Below are 16,322 nucleotides of genomic sequence, written 5' to 3'. Positions count from 1 at the left end.
CAATATATTCATGAATTAACTTTTCTCTTAAAGATATTTTGTACATCGTAAAAGCATGATCTGCATAGAGGCGTTATTTATGCAGAGAGGCATAACTAGCAGCGGGCATTTGCAGAGAGGCATTAATTGCAAAGAGGAATAACTAGCAGAGGTCATTTTGCAGAGAGGCATTTAATTGCAGCGCGCTAGAATGTGATCAAAGAGTGGCGGCGTCCTTCAAATAACGATTAGCGTGGGTGTTACGCATTCTGAGTAGCTTAAATGCAGACTCAATTACATGTATGCACCTATTGAAAACATGATGTTAATTAACATGCGCATGGATAAAAGTCATCATGTACATATCAACTGCATAAATGATTGCTGAAAGTTAGCCTTTTCATGGTATAAATTGCCAGGATCTTGATAGTGTCATCAAAAAAATGAAGCCTGTTTTTTCCTGATTAAACGCTGAATTTTAAATGATCCCGACTCCGGGAAGAAAATTTTCCAAATGACCAGCAAATGTATAGAATCACAACTATCTGTACTATATGGTTTATAAACTGACCTTTATCTGTGAAGCATGATTTATTAACTAACCTTTGTCGGTGAGTGATTTAGCATGATTCCTTCAAACTTCCGAGTGAATTCTTCGAAAACATACATTTTGAGCAAATTTTATGCCGCAATGTTTTTTAATGTGGAGCCCTGAACTTTGCTGGCTGGTAATGAGCTTAATTAGAGTCATACTTGATTGGGATTAGCAAATTGATCCTGCCTAAGTAAATGTCCATGTATTGACGGCGTTTAGAAAACCATATCTTTAGATATCTAAAGTGGTATAGTTATTATAAGTATGATCCATTTTATTAATAGGATTTTTCTTCAAAGTTTTGTGTGTAATGCTCAAAATTAGGAATATAAGTTCGGCAATAGAAATGGCCATAATCAGATTATTGCAAATAATGAAATAATTTTAGAAAAAGTGGAACAAAATGTACTTTTCAATACACATTTGATCCCAGGATGAAGTCCGCGACCCAAGACAGGTATTGGCCAGACCGACCATACCCAAAGATAGGTATTGGCCAGACCGAGCAGACTTTGGCCACCATTGGCCAGACTGAACAGACTTTGGACACCATTGGCCAGACTGACCAGACATTGTCCAGACCATTGGGTAGACCGAACAGACCTTAGGCCAGACCGTTGTCCAGACCATCGGCCAGAACGTTGTCCAGACCAATGGCCAGACCGAACAGACCCTAGGCCAGACCATTGTCCAGACCGTAGGCCAGACCATCCGCCAGACCGTTGTCCAGACCATTGGCCAGACCGAACAGATCCTAGGCCAGACTATTAGCCAGATTCATTTAAACATTAGACTCATTTATAAGCATCCAATAAAATTTATAATTTGTTCGTTTCATTTTTTTGAATGACAAATGAATATGAGATTTTAAAAATTAATTTATTGAAAAAAACCCGTCAATTTAAAGACAAATGCAAATTTCAAAAGACGGTTAATGAAGTATTCTAATCATCTAGAAGTAGTTGTTGTTTACCATTTATGGGCTGCTATTTTGAAAAACAGTCAATACAGCACGCATTTAAACAATTTGGCTCCTATTTGGCTGGACCTCTAGGACTTGAAATTAGGTATTGGCCAGACCGAACAGACCGAAATATGGGTATTGGCCAGACCGAACAGACCCAAATTTGGGTATTGGCCAGACCGAAAAGGCCGAAATTTGGGTATTGGCCAGACCGAACAGACCGAAATATGGGTATTGGCCAGACCGAACAGACCGAAATATGGGTATTGGCCAGACCGAACAGACCGAAATATGGGTATTCGCCAGACCGAACAGACTAAAATTGCCATTAGCCAGACGGAAGGCGCGACCCAAATTTTTTCCAGACCATTGTGGACGGTCGCACCGGACCCCCCTGTCCGCCACCTAAGTCGGTCTGGCCAATACCTGTCTTGGGTCGCGGACTTCATCCTGGGATACAACAGATCCACTCCATTCAAGACATTTTCGCCTTTGATCTGTGATGAAATCATGTTCAGTTATCTGATGAAGTGAGACGAATGTAGCTGCTGTAGCTGTCAAACTTCGAGCTGCAGTTGGAACAAATCTGAATAAAATGTGTTTTCATGGTGTGTTTCAGACATTTCAGACTTTTTCATTGTTTAAAGATTTGCTTTACAGTCTTGGCAGTTCTCAGCTAATTCTGACTTTTTTAATACAATGTTTCACATGATTTCTGTGTGACCAAAAATAGGCGATTTTGAATCCGTAAAAAATAGCTTCAAGATCAAGATGCAAAAAATAGAACTCAGTGCTCGTGGATATTTTTTGCAAATTTATCTTTTTATCCGAATAGATTTTTTGCGAGTATATTTGTAAAAAGTATCTATGAGAACTGATTCCCGTTTTTTAAATACTTGATCTTGAAGCAATGCTTTACGGTTTTAAAATAGCCTGTACCTGTCATACAGAATTCATGTGATAAACATTGCATTAAAAGTCAGAAAAAGTTGAGAATAAGTCAGAACGTGAGAAAAAAATAAAAGTTCCTATTAATGTCTGTGCACAAAGTGTGTTGTTCCGTTCGGATTGTTCTCTTTCAAGACTTAGATCACAAGAATTTATCATCATTAAAACAGTTAAGAGTAAAAAATGTAAGAAATTAGGGACCTCGAGTGACGTGTCTGGAGATTAACATCCGTCTGGCAACCCATAGTAGGAACATTTATGGTTTGGTTGCATTCCTGCAGTAATGAAGTTGTCGTTGATTGTGGCTTCATTTAGTTCACACAGTTTGCCTGCGCAGTAGTTAAAGGAGACGCAATCTTCATTGATGCTACATGCTATAGCACAAGCCAGCCTAAATGTCATCATCGATAAGTAGACGTAATGATAGCTTATGACTTACACCCGGGTCGATGTTTGGCGGAGAATTTTCGTAAGAAATGGGATGATTCGGTGAAAAAAAAATTCGTCGCGTGTTTCTTACATATATCTGCCGTGAATCCGGTAAATTGCGGTGATATATATTCATTTTTGCCGTGTTCTCGGTGTTCTTACAAAATGGAAACCTCCGTACATGCGTTCCATCAGCTCACCTCCTGCATGTCTGCAACTTCTTATTTCACTCCGCCAAATCTCACTTAATTTAATGATATTCGCTGTGAATTTAAAATAGACTCCAAAAACGTTGGAAAACAAATGCGGTGAATTTTTGTAAGAAATGCGGTGAATTTCGTGGCAAGTTTTTGTAGGAATTGCGGCGAAATTCGGTAAATTATTTTCACCGCATTCACCGCATTCACCCCATTTCTTACAAAAATTCGCCGCATTTCTTACAAAAATTTACCGCATTCACCGCATTTCTTACAAAAAGTTCACCAAAAAACCTCGACCCGGGCATGAAAGGTTTGTGTGAACACAGAACATGACAATTTTTGTGTGAACACAACAATTTTGGTTTGCAGTCCCTGCAAACCAAAATTGCTGCTTGCTACAAGAATTTTTGTTATTTGCTGTGCTTTTTCAGTAACAAATGTATACGACTCAATTTAAGCTTCAGTCTCTTTCTTCAAATTAAGTATTTAAAGTATTTAAGAATCAACAAAGTACCAAAAATTTTTACTATTTGAAGTTTGTATTCGTGATATGAGGATTGCTACAGTGAAGACGGAATTTTCATGTCAATTCCGAGAAGACTCTGCCCAGCTGAAAAATTTTAATAAACGTTGACAATATTGACACTCTTGTTTCCTGTTCTTCATTAAAAACAAAAGAAAAAACTCTTTCATCGCAGAGTTCTTGAGAGTATATAATTTGCACCCACATCACTTGCAGGTGGTATGTTTGTTCGACTAAAATTATTCGAAAACGTCAGTACTATTCATGACCATGTCTAAAAATTAGAGTTGTGAGTGAGTGTGGACAAAAAACAGCAAGTCAGCAAAACTAGTTCAGATCTGCCTTAAAGATGGAAAGTTCCGTCACATTTGCCCACAATGCCTGCGTTTGTCCGGTAGACAGCAGTGACAACTTTGTAGTTGTTATCCACGCTCAGTGTCATCGTTGACATTAACACAGTTGACATTAACACATCTTTGACATGGTTTTAAAATAATTTTTTCTCAATAATTACCGCTCTTGCTATCAGAATGAAGTAAAAGAAATCTTAATTGATGAGTAACTGCAGAAAAATCTCTCGCAGTTCGAACTGTGGATTAAGAAATCAATGAACAGTCTTTCTATTCCCATTGATCAAAGAGGAAGATGTTTTCAAATTGGGTGTCAAGTAATTGCTAAATAAATTCGAGCAATGAAGTTATTGGCTGATTGAAGAGTTTTGTTAAGAGTTATTTGCTCGAAATCTTTTACAATGGTAAGGTGAATAAGATTGACAAAAATGATGCCTTTTGCTACTGTTGTCAACGTTTTACGTATCAATTTTTGATCCTGGACAATAATTACGGTTAAAGAATATGAGACAAAGTATAGTTATTGTTGTCAACAAAAGGCTCCAGAGAATCATACTTACAAAGTTCACAATTTGCAACATGAAGCAGACATTTTATTTAGTTTTTACGAATTTCATATGAGTCATGTAGAATTTTCAATTTTTATAGATGTCATTCTGATAACAAAATTGATTAGTCAAAGAATTTAGCGGTTATCCAAAGAATGAAATTAATGAAGGAAGAGTTTTCAGAGCAACGGTCTAATTCTAAGATTCACTGAGAGCAGAAAAATTGAAAACCGAAGCTGAAAGCATCAATTATTATCAAGATTAAAAACCATTTTAAAAAAAGATCAACAAAAAAAAAGAAAATTGCTAACAAGCAACTCAAATCTGAAAGACTGATTCTGTAATTGACGATGATCAAAAATTATTGGTCAAACTGATTGAAGACAATAATTTTTCATAATTCTTCAAATGGTAGATACTGTGAATTTATCGATCATCCCTTTTTACGCGCTATTAATTGTCTGCAGCAAAAAGTTTATTTTTCACTGTTTAAAAAAATTACTATTATTGCCACACAACAAGTAAGGCATTGGAGAGGGTTGATTTAGAGAGAGTTCGAGATGCAATGTTTGTGGCCCCCTTTTCCCGATATAGGGCACGAATCTACGAATCGTACGATAGAAACCTGTCATCGTTTTTTAGCCACTCTGAGACGGACGAAATCTCAACCACACACGATGTAGGACCGTGCCAACTCAAAAATTGATTCGTAAAAAAACTGAATGTGAATCAAACGGTATTCTAGACTAGGGGAGGGCTCTTGTGATACATTACCGTTTGTTAGAGGCCTAATTAGATGTTTCAGCCTCAACTGGCCGCTAACCGGACTGACCATTATTTCAGATTTTGGCAACTAATTTAACCGTCTGCCTGACTTTCTAAAAATTTTCCGATCAGACCCTTGGACAACCAAAAAGATTAGGCCAATTTATGCACCGCGCTCTGACCGTTTTCCGAAATTTGGTATGCGTTCAGACCATCGTGCCGACTGGTCCTATGATCAGAGCGTCTAGACGGCTAATCTGTTTTCTAATACATGTCCAAATTACTTGAAAATAGTTGAAATTACTTGAAAACACGGTCTTAATTGCCATTGATATTGATCAATAGCCAAGTCAGTTTGGAACAAACTATGCTGGCCAGTTTCTTTACCTGCCGATTTTTTAAAATCAAGCGTAGTTCTAAAATTACCGGAAATTAAATTATAAAATTTGTTTCCTGCTATTATCAACGTTGTTTCTGTAGGTTGTTTCGATTTCGTTCAATTTTTGGTTCTATTTCTATCAGGGCCAAGAATACCAGTTGCAAAATAAATATAGAGATTTATTTGTCTGATTAACATTGAAATAATTTAAAGGAACCTTCATAAGTTTTTGCTGGCAAATTTTAATTTTTTAAAAAAAATTTAATTCAGGAATGGTCTGAAAAAGCGAAAAATTATATGCACAAAAGAGCTGGTTTTTTAGCAATTGAGCTCATTCAAGATGGCGATTTTTTATGACTTCAAAAAATTCTATTCTTTCAGCAAACAATATTTTTTTCTCCTGTCAATATTTATTTTCTGAAAAATCTTACAAGTTGATCTCTTTCCAAGATGACTCTCAAGTTATTACAAATAACATATTCACAAGCTTATTGCCAACCAGAAGCCAGCAACAGAAAGAACATAAACTCACATAAATTGCAAAAATTTCTGCCCTATAATCATCAGACCTTTTTTTGCAAAAAAAATATATTTCGCTTCACTTTTTTTAACTTTACATCAATTTACACAAAGTGAAACAAAGCAGATCCGTATCGAGTTTTCACCTTCAATACATGGTGAAAACTAGCAGAAGTGTGGTAAAATTATTGTAAGATTGAGCGAAATTGCGCTGATTGCGATGTTCCGGTGTCCTTACAGATACACTCAGCTAAACTGAGTAGAAATTCTTAAAAAAATAACTGTCAATTCACCGTTAAAAATGTAAAATATTTGCATAAGGAATAATAATTTTTTCACAACAACTCACCGCATTCGATTCATTTACCGAGCAAAATTTTGAAGTCACATTAATTTACCTCACAGCATTTAGCTTTGTTTTTTTTGCGCTTTTCTAGGGCAAAGTCGGTTTGGGACGTCTTAAGTGACAGGTAGAATTCAAGTATAACTGATTTGTTCACTTACCACTTGGCACACGCGGCTGGCGAGTAGCTCTTAGCTTTGACCATTCTGTTGTGGAGCAGCTCTCTGGACTTGAGGAGAGCCTCTTTGGTCAGAGCACGCGGCTCCTGGTAGAACTTGCGCGGGCCTCGCTCTAACATGGCCGAAATGCCACTCTATACATAAACATACACCATCATAACATTTCGTCTCTGAATTTTGAATGACAGATTGAGATTTAAATTAATTCAATCTTTAAATTAATTGAATTTCTTGGTATATTAATTGTACCTTCATTGTAATTCATATCTACGAATTTTGTGTAGCATATAAGAACTGACCTGTCGACTGCTTCATATATTTATGTATTTGCAGAAACACGATTATAATGCTTATCATTTGAACCAATATGACAGCCACCGACTTAAGATGAGACCTCCGAGATATATTTTGATATAATTTCAATGCAACAAAATTAATTCTAGGCTATTTATAAGAAGGTCGGGATTGGGCTATAGGAGCATTAAAATTGATCACCATTGGTCCGGAAATAGTACATATTTCCATAAATAGTAGAACTAACCATTCTAGAGCAAAAAAAAATTCTACCAGTCAGCTTAAAATTCTCTCGCTGGATTTGTTTATTAAATACTTAATTTGTAATTGAAAAAAAAAAACATTTTTTATTAACCATCTTATGGTTAAACGCTAATGATTGATTTGTCTTCTTGATACGCAATTGGCAATCTGAGGTAGCAGTGTCCAATAAAAAATTTATCAATTAGCTTTCATTTCTGTCTAATTGACTCGTTTTTGATAACAATCGTGGGAAAAAAAGTTAAATTGGGGTATTTTTATTCAAATAGGATGCATGTTTTTCAGTGCAATCGACTATTAAGAGACTAACAGGTGGTCGGTGTATTCTCCAGAAGGCCCTCTCTTGACTCTCACTGATGACCTTGTCAATTTTCTTCCTCTGTCTGTTCATTTTGATCTGTTTCTCGGCTGTGATCACAATCAACTCCCACTTGTGCGACAGAGTCTGTCTCAACTTGCAGTATATGTCATACTCGTATGCCTCCAACACACACTTCCGACTGCTGCTTGAGTTTCCACAGGATTGCAGTAACTTGACCAGGTAAACAGCTGAAAAAAAAACCCATGTCCGAACATTTTGCCGAGCAGTTTTCTTCATTTTGGAACATGTGTATTCGAAGACTTTGAATAAGTTTTCCAAAGAGAAAACTGAGAATGCTTTGAGGCAACATGCAGTGTCATCGTAACCATTTCAAAATTTACCAAGAATATCTCAAAACTTTTTTCAAATAAGAAAACCATTGCGCTTCAATTTGCAATATATCGAAGTTCTAAACAGAAGTTGCAGAATGCCGAAGAGTCAACCCGTAATTTTTATTCAATAATTGACCCGTGGATTTAAAATTAAAAATTGAGGAAAACTATTATTAATTATTATGATATCGCCAAGCTTCCTTCGCCACAAAAGCTATTATGAAACATTAATTTTTTAAAGGAAAACGCTTACCATTTTTGGCTGCAATGAAAAATAGCAAAGAGCGGTGCATGCTTACACCGCTAAAGAAATTGTTGGCTTCGAAAGTTCAAAGGAGAAAAATCATGTTTTGTTCAACTATCAACCTCCATTTCAACCGACCATTTGAAAAAAAAACAACTTTGTCAGTCATCTTTTACAGATATTTTCAATGTATCTGAATGAAAACCAAAAATTATTACAATAACATCTAATTTGACGATAATTGTAACACTTGGGAGTAAAAAAAACTTGCTAATGCAAAATTTTAGTCTTCAAGGTTTAAAACTTGACTCTGATGTTCATTTACGCTTCACTTACTGCGGTCCGAAAATCTAAGATCTAGGCTACTCTGTAAAAATCTTAACTGCTAATTTGAATTCACATTTCAAATTTCGATCATATATAGCCATATCTTAAAAAATTATGGCATAATACAGCTTTTGTTGTTGTAAAAATTTGAGCAGTGATCTTAGTAGTTACAATAGCCAGAAAACTATAAAAAAGAACTTTATAAATACTTGATTGAGTATTTCGAAATTTCTACTTGAATTTTTAAAAAATGTCCAATAAAATCAATAGTTCCAAGGAATTGATTTTGACGCCAAAATTGGCAAACTTGAGGCAAAGACCTCTTTGGTAAAGTTTCAGAAAAAAATACAATTTTTTGAATTTTTAATTTTCGACTTCATTTTAGAACAAAACTGGGACTTGCGTGGGGTTTTGTCCCTCAAAGTATATTAACGATGTTAAACAAAAGCACCTGACAGCCGGCTCCCAAAAATGTACGCACACCGGGACGGCTCAGTCTGTTGAACGTTGATGATCTGGCAAAATTGATTTTTCATAGTCCGTATGTTGAATTGTTGTAAAAAAGACTGACTGTTATGCGAAATTTTGGTCCCATAACTACAATTCAGCTACCGAACTATTGTCAGCGACAAACACCTGAGAAATTTGGCTACTGCGCGCAGTCAAAATTACTCACCACTACTAGATGCTATTTAGCGCATATATCATTTTGTTTTTAAAAACCAATACCTCAAAAAAACGTGAAATAAAAAATCAGTTGCTACGATAAATTTAGAACGAATTAGAACAAAAAAACTTGTAGCACCTCTTCTGTTAGAACTTAAATTATGCATATCAATGGTCACTAAAACAGTTGATTCAAGAAAAAAGTCTAAAAAAGTTCTGGTTTGTTTTGGATATATAACTTTCATGAAGCAGTTCACAATTTATTTGAAGATATTTCTGAAAAACTTTTGCGCTCCATTCGGTAAACATCTGTATCAATTTATAGTTGATTACAAATATTCCCAACATTATCTAGCCAAATAATATGCAAGTTCTAGTTCAGTTCCTATGACTGCTATGGAACCATGTCCTTAAGCGGTACCAGAAAAATTCTATAATGCTACAAAACATACTATAAATTGTTAAACAATTGTGCGTGCAAAACTAATTGAATTTAATTGTTTACGAGAAACCATTAAATCATGCATCAGATCTAAAAACTTGCGACAAATTTTTCATACTAAGTCGAATTTTTTTATTACATAATTGTTAGTTTAGAATTATATTGTTGTTATCGCATAGTTCAATTGTTTACACGATAGAGGTTTGTCAAACACACACCTCCAAACTGCATTCAATACTATTAAGAAAACCCGTTGAAAAGTTTTTCCTTTATGACCTCATATCGTTCAGAAAAGTTTTCCACCAATTTTGTTTTTCATTGCGCAAACAAGTGCGAGCTCTAGCCTTCAATGTTGGTACTGATTTAATTTTTGTTTCACATGCAAGCACATGTTGGCACAAGCAAGCGTAAAATGAATTATCAGAATGGTAAACAAAAATGTCGAGTTTTAATTGCATCAAATGCAAGTCAGGGATCAAAGATTTTAATGTCGAATTTTATATTAATTCTCTTTCTCACTTATCTGACGAACTTTTTCGAGCCCCGAGAACAATGGGAACAATGATGGTTTGTATTGCCTGATAAGAGGTGAGGTAATTGATGTAAAAGATTTACATATGCAATTATAAAGGGTCATAATGTCAACCCTGGATGAGCAATGAACGGGGGAGAGGGGAGGGGCAGCTCTATAATTTCTAACCGTAGTCAGTGTTGTCTGGTGTGTTGTTGTAAGAGGGCCAGTAGAAGGGAGCTTGAAATCGGTACAGACAGCCGTCGTCTTTCACTTGGAAGCTGCCGCTGATTGGAACTGGGAAAAAGTAGCCCAGATGGCAGATCATGTTGGCAAAGTGTACAGCTTCTGAAATTATAACTTGGTTTACTTAACCTAATAGTGACGTAAGAATCGTCAGCAGTATCTATTCTGTTTCCCCCCCCCCCTACAGCAACGTGCTATACAACACGTAAAATTTGTAACTGGGGGTCATAAAAAACACTTGGGGGGGGGAAGAATAGATCCCGTCAGCAAATGAAGCAGTGATGGAAATCAAACAATGAGTGAATGTTGTTTTCACCTTCGTCTGGGATGAGGAAGTGTTCCATGAGCCACTCGACCAGGTCGAATCCAGTGAACACATTTGGGATAGATGTGAGGAACAGTTTCTGACATCTGATTGGAACCCCGTCCTCCTTACGTTGCATCTCACGCAGGATCTTCTCCAGCTAAAACATTAATCCGAATATTCTTCTGGAACTCCGAAGTTGATTAGTTCGTCAATAATTGTAAAATATTTGTTCACAGGTGATCATTGTTGATTGTTGTTATTATCAGTTCAGTTCGAATCATCAAAGGAATCGCTCTAGCAACGACCCATGTTATAACACACAAAATTTTGCGCTCTCCTCTCATTGAGTGAGACGTCAAAAACGTATCAGTACTGATTGTCCCCACTCATTGGGTGACACTATTTTCAGAGAAGACTCCCCTTGTAATTTGGTTTTTCCGATAGCATTAATTATATTGTTTCACAATTTTTTTAATTAATTATGAAAATTAATTGAAATTATAACCCAAATTTTACCCAATACCAATTTACGCAATGTCCCAAAAGAAAAAAAATTTATTACACCCAATTGATTTTTATCTTCAATCGTCAAATTAAAACTCGCTAAAAAAACAGTTCGCATTTCAAGGGTGTTGTACCAACATAAGCTGCTAATTCGATCTCCAAATAGCTTGCGATCTCACATTGACCGCCTTAAGTATACTCAGAAAATCATTTTGCTTATTTGAATTAAGAATGGATGATACAAGCGTTTAAGATAAATAAATCAGTTCTCAGTTTTTATAGTGTTTTTGTGTGTTGAATTTCGACTGCTTTTCATTGATTCCTTTTGTTTTGTCACTTCTTCTCTTAACCATTGAAGGTCTGTTTCGGGCAAAGATCCATAATAGTGCATAGAGGTTCACTAATGAATTTGGCATCAATGATGTATTGATGACATAGCCGGCCCCATTTGCAGGATTGCAAAGAATAGTAAAGTAAGTTCATAAAATTAAAGACAATTTTTGGTTGAAAATACAAACTTGGTAACCCATTAACAAAGAAACAATTTTCGAGATAAACGAGTAACTGAGGCTACGCAAGAAAATCAACCTAGACAAATTTACGGATTTCAATGAACGTTTTTGCGAAGATAAAACGAAGTACGTGAGAATAAGCGGTTAAAAAGCGTATTAAACCGATAAACGAAAAAAAATAAGGTAAATAATTCGCAAAACTGCGGGTCCGCAGAAAATTTAATGAGGAGGTCAAAATATAGATGTCCGAACGCTCTGAGGGGAGTAACAGGTTGCTACGGTGTAGCAATTTTTCTAGCCGCGCGGAAAAAGCAGAATTTGAGTACAAATTGTCATGGAAAAATTGTTCATTTCCTGATACCAGAACTTACAAAGAGGCGAACCTTGTAAATTAGTGTTTGAATCAAAGATAAAAATTAGTCAGCTAGAACTTTGCTTATTTTAACAACAGGGCGAACTTTTTCCCCAATGCGGTTTTGAGTTTAACGGATCTGACAATTTGGTCCGAACCAGGATATACTTCAATGACTTTGGCCAGTGGTCAAAGACCTCGAGGCGTGAAATCCTCTAAAACCCAAACAAGATCGTCTACTTTTAAATTCGGACAACCTTTAGTCTATTTCGAACGTTTCTGCTGGTTTAGGTCAAATTCTCTAAGAAATCTGTTCCAGAAGTGTTCGGCCAAGAGTTCTCCAAGACTTTGAGTTTGTAATCTTTCTCTCGGAAAAAACACCAGGTGGAAAATTAACAGTGGGTCTGCCCAAAAGAAAAAGGTTTGGTGTTAGGGGAAGTGGATCATTAATGTCACTCGAAGTGTATGTGAGGGGACGAGAGTTCATATTAGATTCTATTTCGCAAGTGAAGGTAGACAACGTTTCATGTGTTAGTGTTCTTGATCCAATGACCTCGTACAAAGACAATTTAAACACTTGATTTAACCTGTCCCAACTGCCACCAAAATGTGGTGCAGGAGGAGGATTAAACTTCCATTCAATTTCAATATCAAGAATATGGAGTTTTGAGGCAAATTCCTTTGATGCTCTGAGTGCTTCGATACCTTTCTTTAGTTCCGAACAAGAGCTGACAAAAGATTTCCCGTTGTTGGAAAGAAATTTTTTTGGCTTTCCTTGGCGACTAATGAATCTGCGGATGCAATTCATTGTTGAGTCTGTAGACAGGTTTTCTGCTATCTCCAAGTGGACTGCTCTTACCACCAAGCAGGTGAACAGAAGTACGTAGCGTGTAGCGTGTCTGCCGCATTGAGATACGGGGAAAGGACCTATGAAGTCGAGTCCTGTCGTCGCAAAGACAAAGTGGTGCTCACTTGGTAACCGCTCGCATGGTAGATCAAACATTTGAGCTTGCTGGATTTCCTGTATCATTCGCCGACAAGCAATGCATTGGCGGACTGTCTGCCTAACGACAGCTCGGCATTTCAAAACCCAATAGTATTGCATAAGGAGGCAGCGCGTTTGTTCAACTCCTGAGTGAGTGTTAGTAATGTGAAAATTCTTGATCAGCAGCTTCACAATTGGGTTTAGACCATGCAGAATGATTGGGTGTCTGGCAGTCTCCAAAACTATCGCCTTGGACAACCGACCTTTGGCGCAGAGCTGATCATTATTGTCAACATACGGACAAAGGTCTTTCAAACGACTTGATGCTGAAATTTCCTTTCCTTTACGTAGAGCAGATATTTCGCCTGCAAAGTTTTCAATTTGCAATACCTGGATCAGATACCTGTACGCAAAAGTATGATGAGAGAGAGCCAAATGTTCGCTTCGCTTCTTGCAAAGGTCGCGGAAAAAGAAGCAGTACGCAGTCACTCTTATCAACTGATTCCAGTTGCTAAAACGTATAATATCTATTACACACCCTTCAGTTGACCGTTTAGGGGCGCCAGAATGTCACATTGAACGCCTTAAGTATACTCAGAAAATCAGTTTGCTTATTTGAATTAATAATAGATGATACAAGCGTTTAAGTTAAATAAATCAGTTCTCAGTTTTTCTAGTTTTTTGTGTGTTGAATTTCGACTGCTTTTCTTTGATTCCTTTTGTTTTGTCACTTCTTCTCTTAACCATTGAAGGTCTGTTTCGGGCAAAGATCCATAATAATGCATAGATGTTCTCTAATGAATTGGGCATCAATGATGTATTGATGAGCTGCGATAGTTTAATACCAAACCCAACGAAAAAAAGAGATATGGTGATTGTGAATTCAAAAACATTAGAAATTGTCTCGCTGCCGAAAAATTATTCTAAACACTTTCTCGGATAACTTTAATCAGAAGTTAAAATATCGGATATTTTGACATAGAGTATTTATTTTGTCTTGACACCGAAAAAATGATAGCTAGAGAGAGAGAGAGAGAGAGAGAGAGAGAGAGAAGACATGTTAAGGTCCCAGACTCCAAAGAGTCTCAGATCAAAACTTACCTCTGACAAGACTGAATAAGATCGAAAAACTCGACTAAGATTTTTTTGCATTTGAAATTTTATGCGTTTCCCAGTTCCAGGATCTGCAAATGTTGACTGCAAAACAAAACGAAAACTCAGAAGCCTTATCTTTGAGAATTTTTGAGAATCGTCTGAGTTATCGATTTGCTTTGCAGTTAAGTTGCAGATCCTGGAACTTGAAACGCAGAAAATTTCAAGTGCACAAAAATCTTATCGCAGAGTTTTTCGATCTTGTCTAAACAGTGGTCAGTTTCTACTTCAGAATCTTTGCAGTCCAAAAAAGTGATAGCTAGAGAGAAGCCACGTTAAGTTCCCCGACTGCAAAGATTCTGAGGTGAAAACTGACCACTGTTAAGACTTAACAAGATCGAAAAAACTCTGTGATAAGATTATTGTGCATTTGAAATTTTATGTGTTTCAAGTTCCAGGATCTGCAACTTAACTGCAAAACAAAGCGATAACTCAGAAGTGTACACTTACCTACTTATGCATAACTAACGAAAAACTTTGCCTGAAAAATCCTTTTTGCGGCTTTCTAGCTCTTAATTAAAAGTCACTCTTCATGAAAAATATGAAAATGAAAATATCTTAAATTAGCTCAATCGAGTTTGCCGTGCACTCAAATCCGTGTCTGATCAGATATTCGTGTGCTCAAAAGAATCCGATAAAATTATATTCTTTCGAAGTTATCACTGATCATACACTAGTTTTACTCATTTCACAAACATGCACGAAAGTCTGATAAGATGTCTCGTTAATGAATCTTTGATCATAACCTCAAGAGAAAGTTTGACGGTCTGAGTCTGATTTAACTGCAGGAAAACATTCCTGCAGTTAAACCAGACTTAGACCATCAGAGTTTCTCGTGCATTTAGCTAAAATCTTATTCTCATTTTTTTTCGTATAAAGCAGATTTTTTTCAGTTGCGAACTCAACTATACGCTGAAAAACAATAAACACAACACAGTGTCATCAATTTTTTGTGCGACAAAATTTGATTGCACTTATGTACAATATGATTTCGTGAACTCAGCACTGCATTCTTTTTTTCCTGCATAAAAATAGCTACATAAGGAAAACTTTGCAATTTTGATTTCTTTTCAACGTTGAAGGAAATGCTTTTATCGCAACTACGCAACATAGTTACCTGATACTAAAATATGCCCCCGAGGCAGCTAAGTTTTTCGTCTGATTAAAAAAAAACTCAGTTTTTCTGGAATAGTTTGTGATGAAAACTGTTCAAACATTAAATTGAATTAAAGAGAGAAAAATGAAAAATAAAACATTTTTCCCAGAATAGAAAAACCATTTTGTTCTGAAATGTTGCAGTTACAATTTTTCTGTTGCTGTAGTTTGAGATTTGAATAAAATATCTCATATACTTCAGAAAAGTATCAGATGAGGAAAAAATGACTGTTCACAAGTTTCTAGTGGTTTTTATAACTTTGATTCATCGTATATGTCAATAATTTTTCACTGAAACACCCTACAAGCAAAAAGCTTGCTAATTGCTGATTTATTTAAAACATAAAAAACTTGGAACCTATATAAACAGACTATTATTTCAAAGATTTTATGTCGAGATCAATTAACAACTGGCAAGTTTCATTGCTGTTAAGTGTTTTCATTGAAAAATTTGTGACATATACGAAGAATTGAAATTAGTGAAACTTCTCATCTACGCCGAAACTTGTTAATAGTCAATTCTTCTCCATCTGATATATGTGAGATATATCTGATATATATGAGATATTTTAATGAAGCCCCGAACTACAGCAACAGAAAAAACAATTGCAGTGTTTCAGAACAAAATAGCCATTTCTATTCTTGGAATAATTTTTTTTAATTTCTCCCTCTATAATTCAACTTAAAGTTAGAACATAGATTTCATCACAAGCTGTTCCAATGTTTGAGCAGTTTCCGCCTTTAATGAGACAAAACTTAGCTGCTTCTGATTGTAGCAGCATATTGTAGTAGCATTTGAAATTTAGCACACAAAAATTTGATCACACTGTCTTGTCTTAATTGCTTTTCTGTGTATAGTTGAGTTCGCAGCTGAAAAAAATCTGCATAATATGAAAAAAAGAGATCAAACTTTCAGCCAAATCAAAAACAGGAAAAGAGAAAACGGACCA

General features: G+C 36.0%; 1 protein-coding gene across 1 annotated transcript in view; it reads right to left on the bottom strand.

The window, feature by feature from the left end:
* LOC142340623 (uncharacterized) overlaps positions 1-10,957 on the bottom strand; it is a 24,463-nt gene extending 13,506 nt beyond the window's left edge. The window contains exons 1-4 of the mRNA XM_075391315.1: positions 10,722-10,957; positions 10,349-10,507; positions 7,587-7,825; positions 6,704-6,855 (exon numbers count right to left, since the gene is read on the bottom strand). Of these exons, the coding sequence (XP_075247430.1) occupies positions 6,704-6,855; positions 7,587-7,825; positions 10,349-10,507; positions 10,722-10,848 (677 nt within the window). The 5' untranslated portion in view covers positions 10,849-10,957. The remainder of the gene's footprint in view (positions 1-6,703; positions 6,856-7,586; positions 7,826-10,348; positions 10,508-10,721) is intronic.
* Between the last annotated feature and the right edge of the window lie 5,365 nt (positions 10,958-16,322).

This window comes from Convolutriloba macropyga, chromosome 6 (genome assembly GCF_964194025.1).
Source record: "Convolutriloba macropyga chromosome 6, txConMacr16.3, whole genome shotgun sequence".
Taxonomy (NCBI): Eukaryota; Metazoa; Xenacoelomorpha; order Acoela; family Convolutidae; genus Convolutriloba; species Convolutriloba macropyga.
The sequence above is the reverse complement of the archived record's forward strand: the minus strand, read 5'-3'. Positions and strand labels throughout refer to the sequence as shown.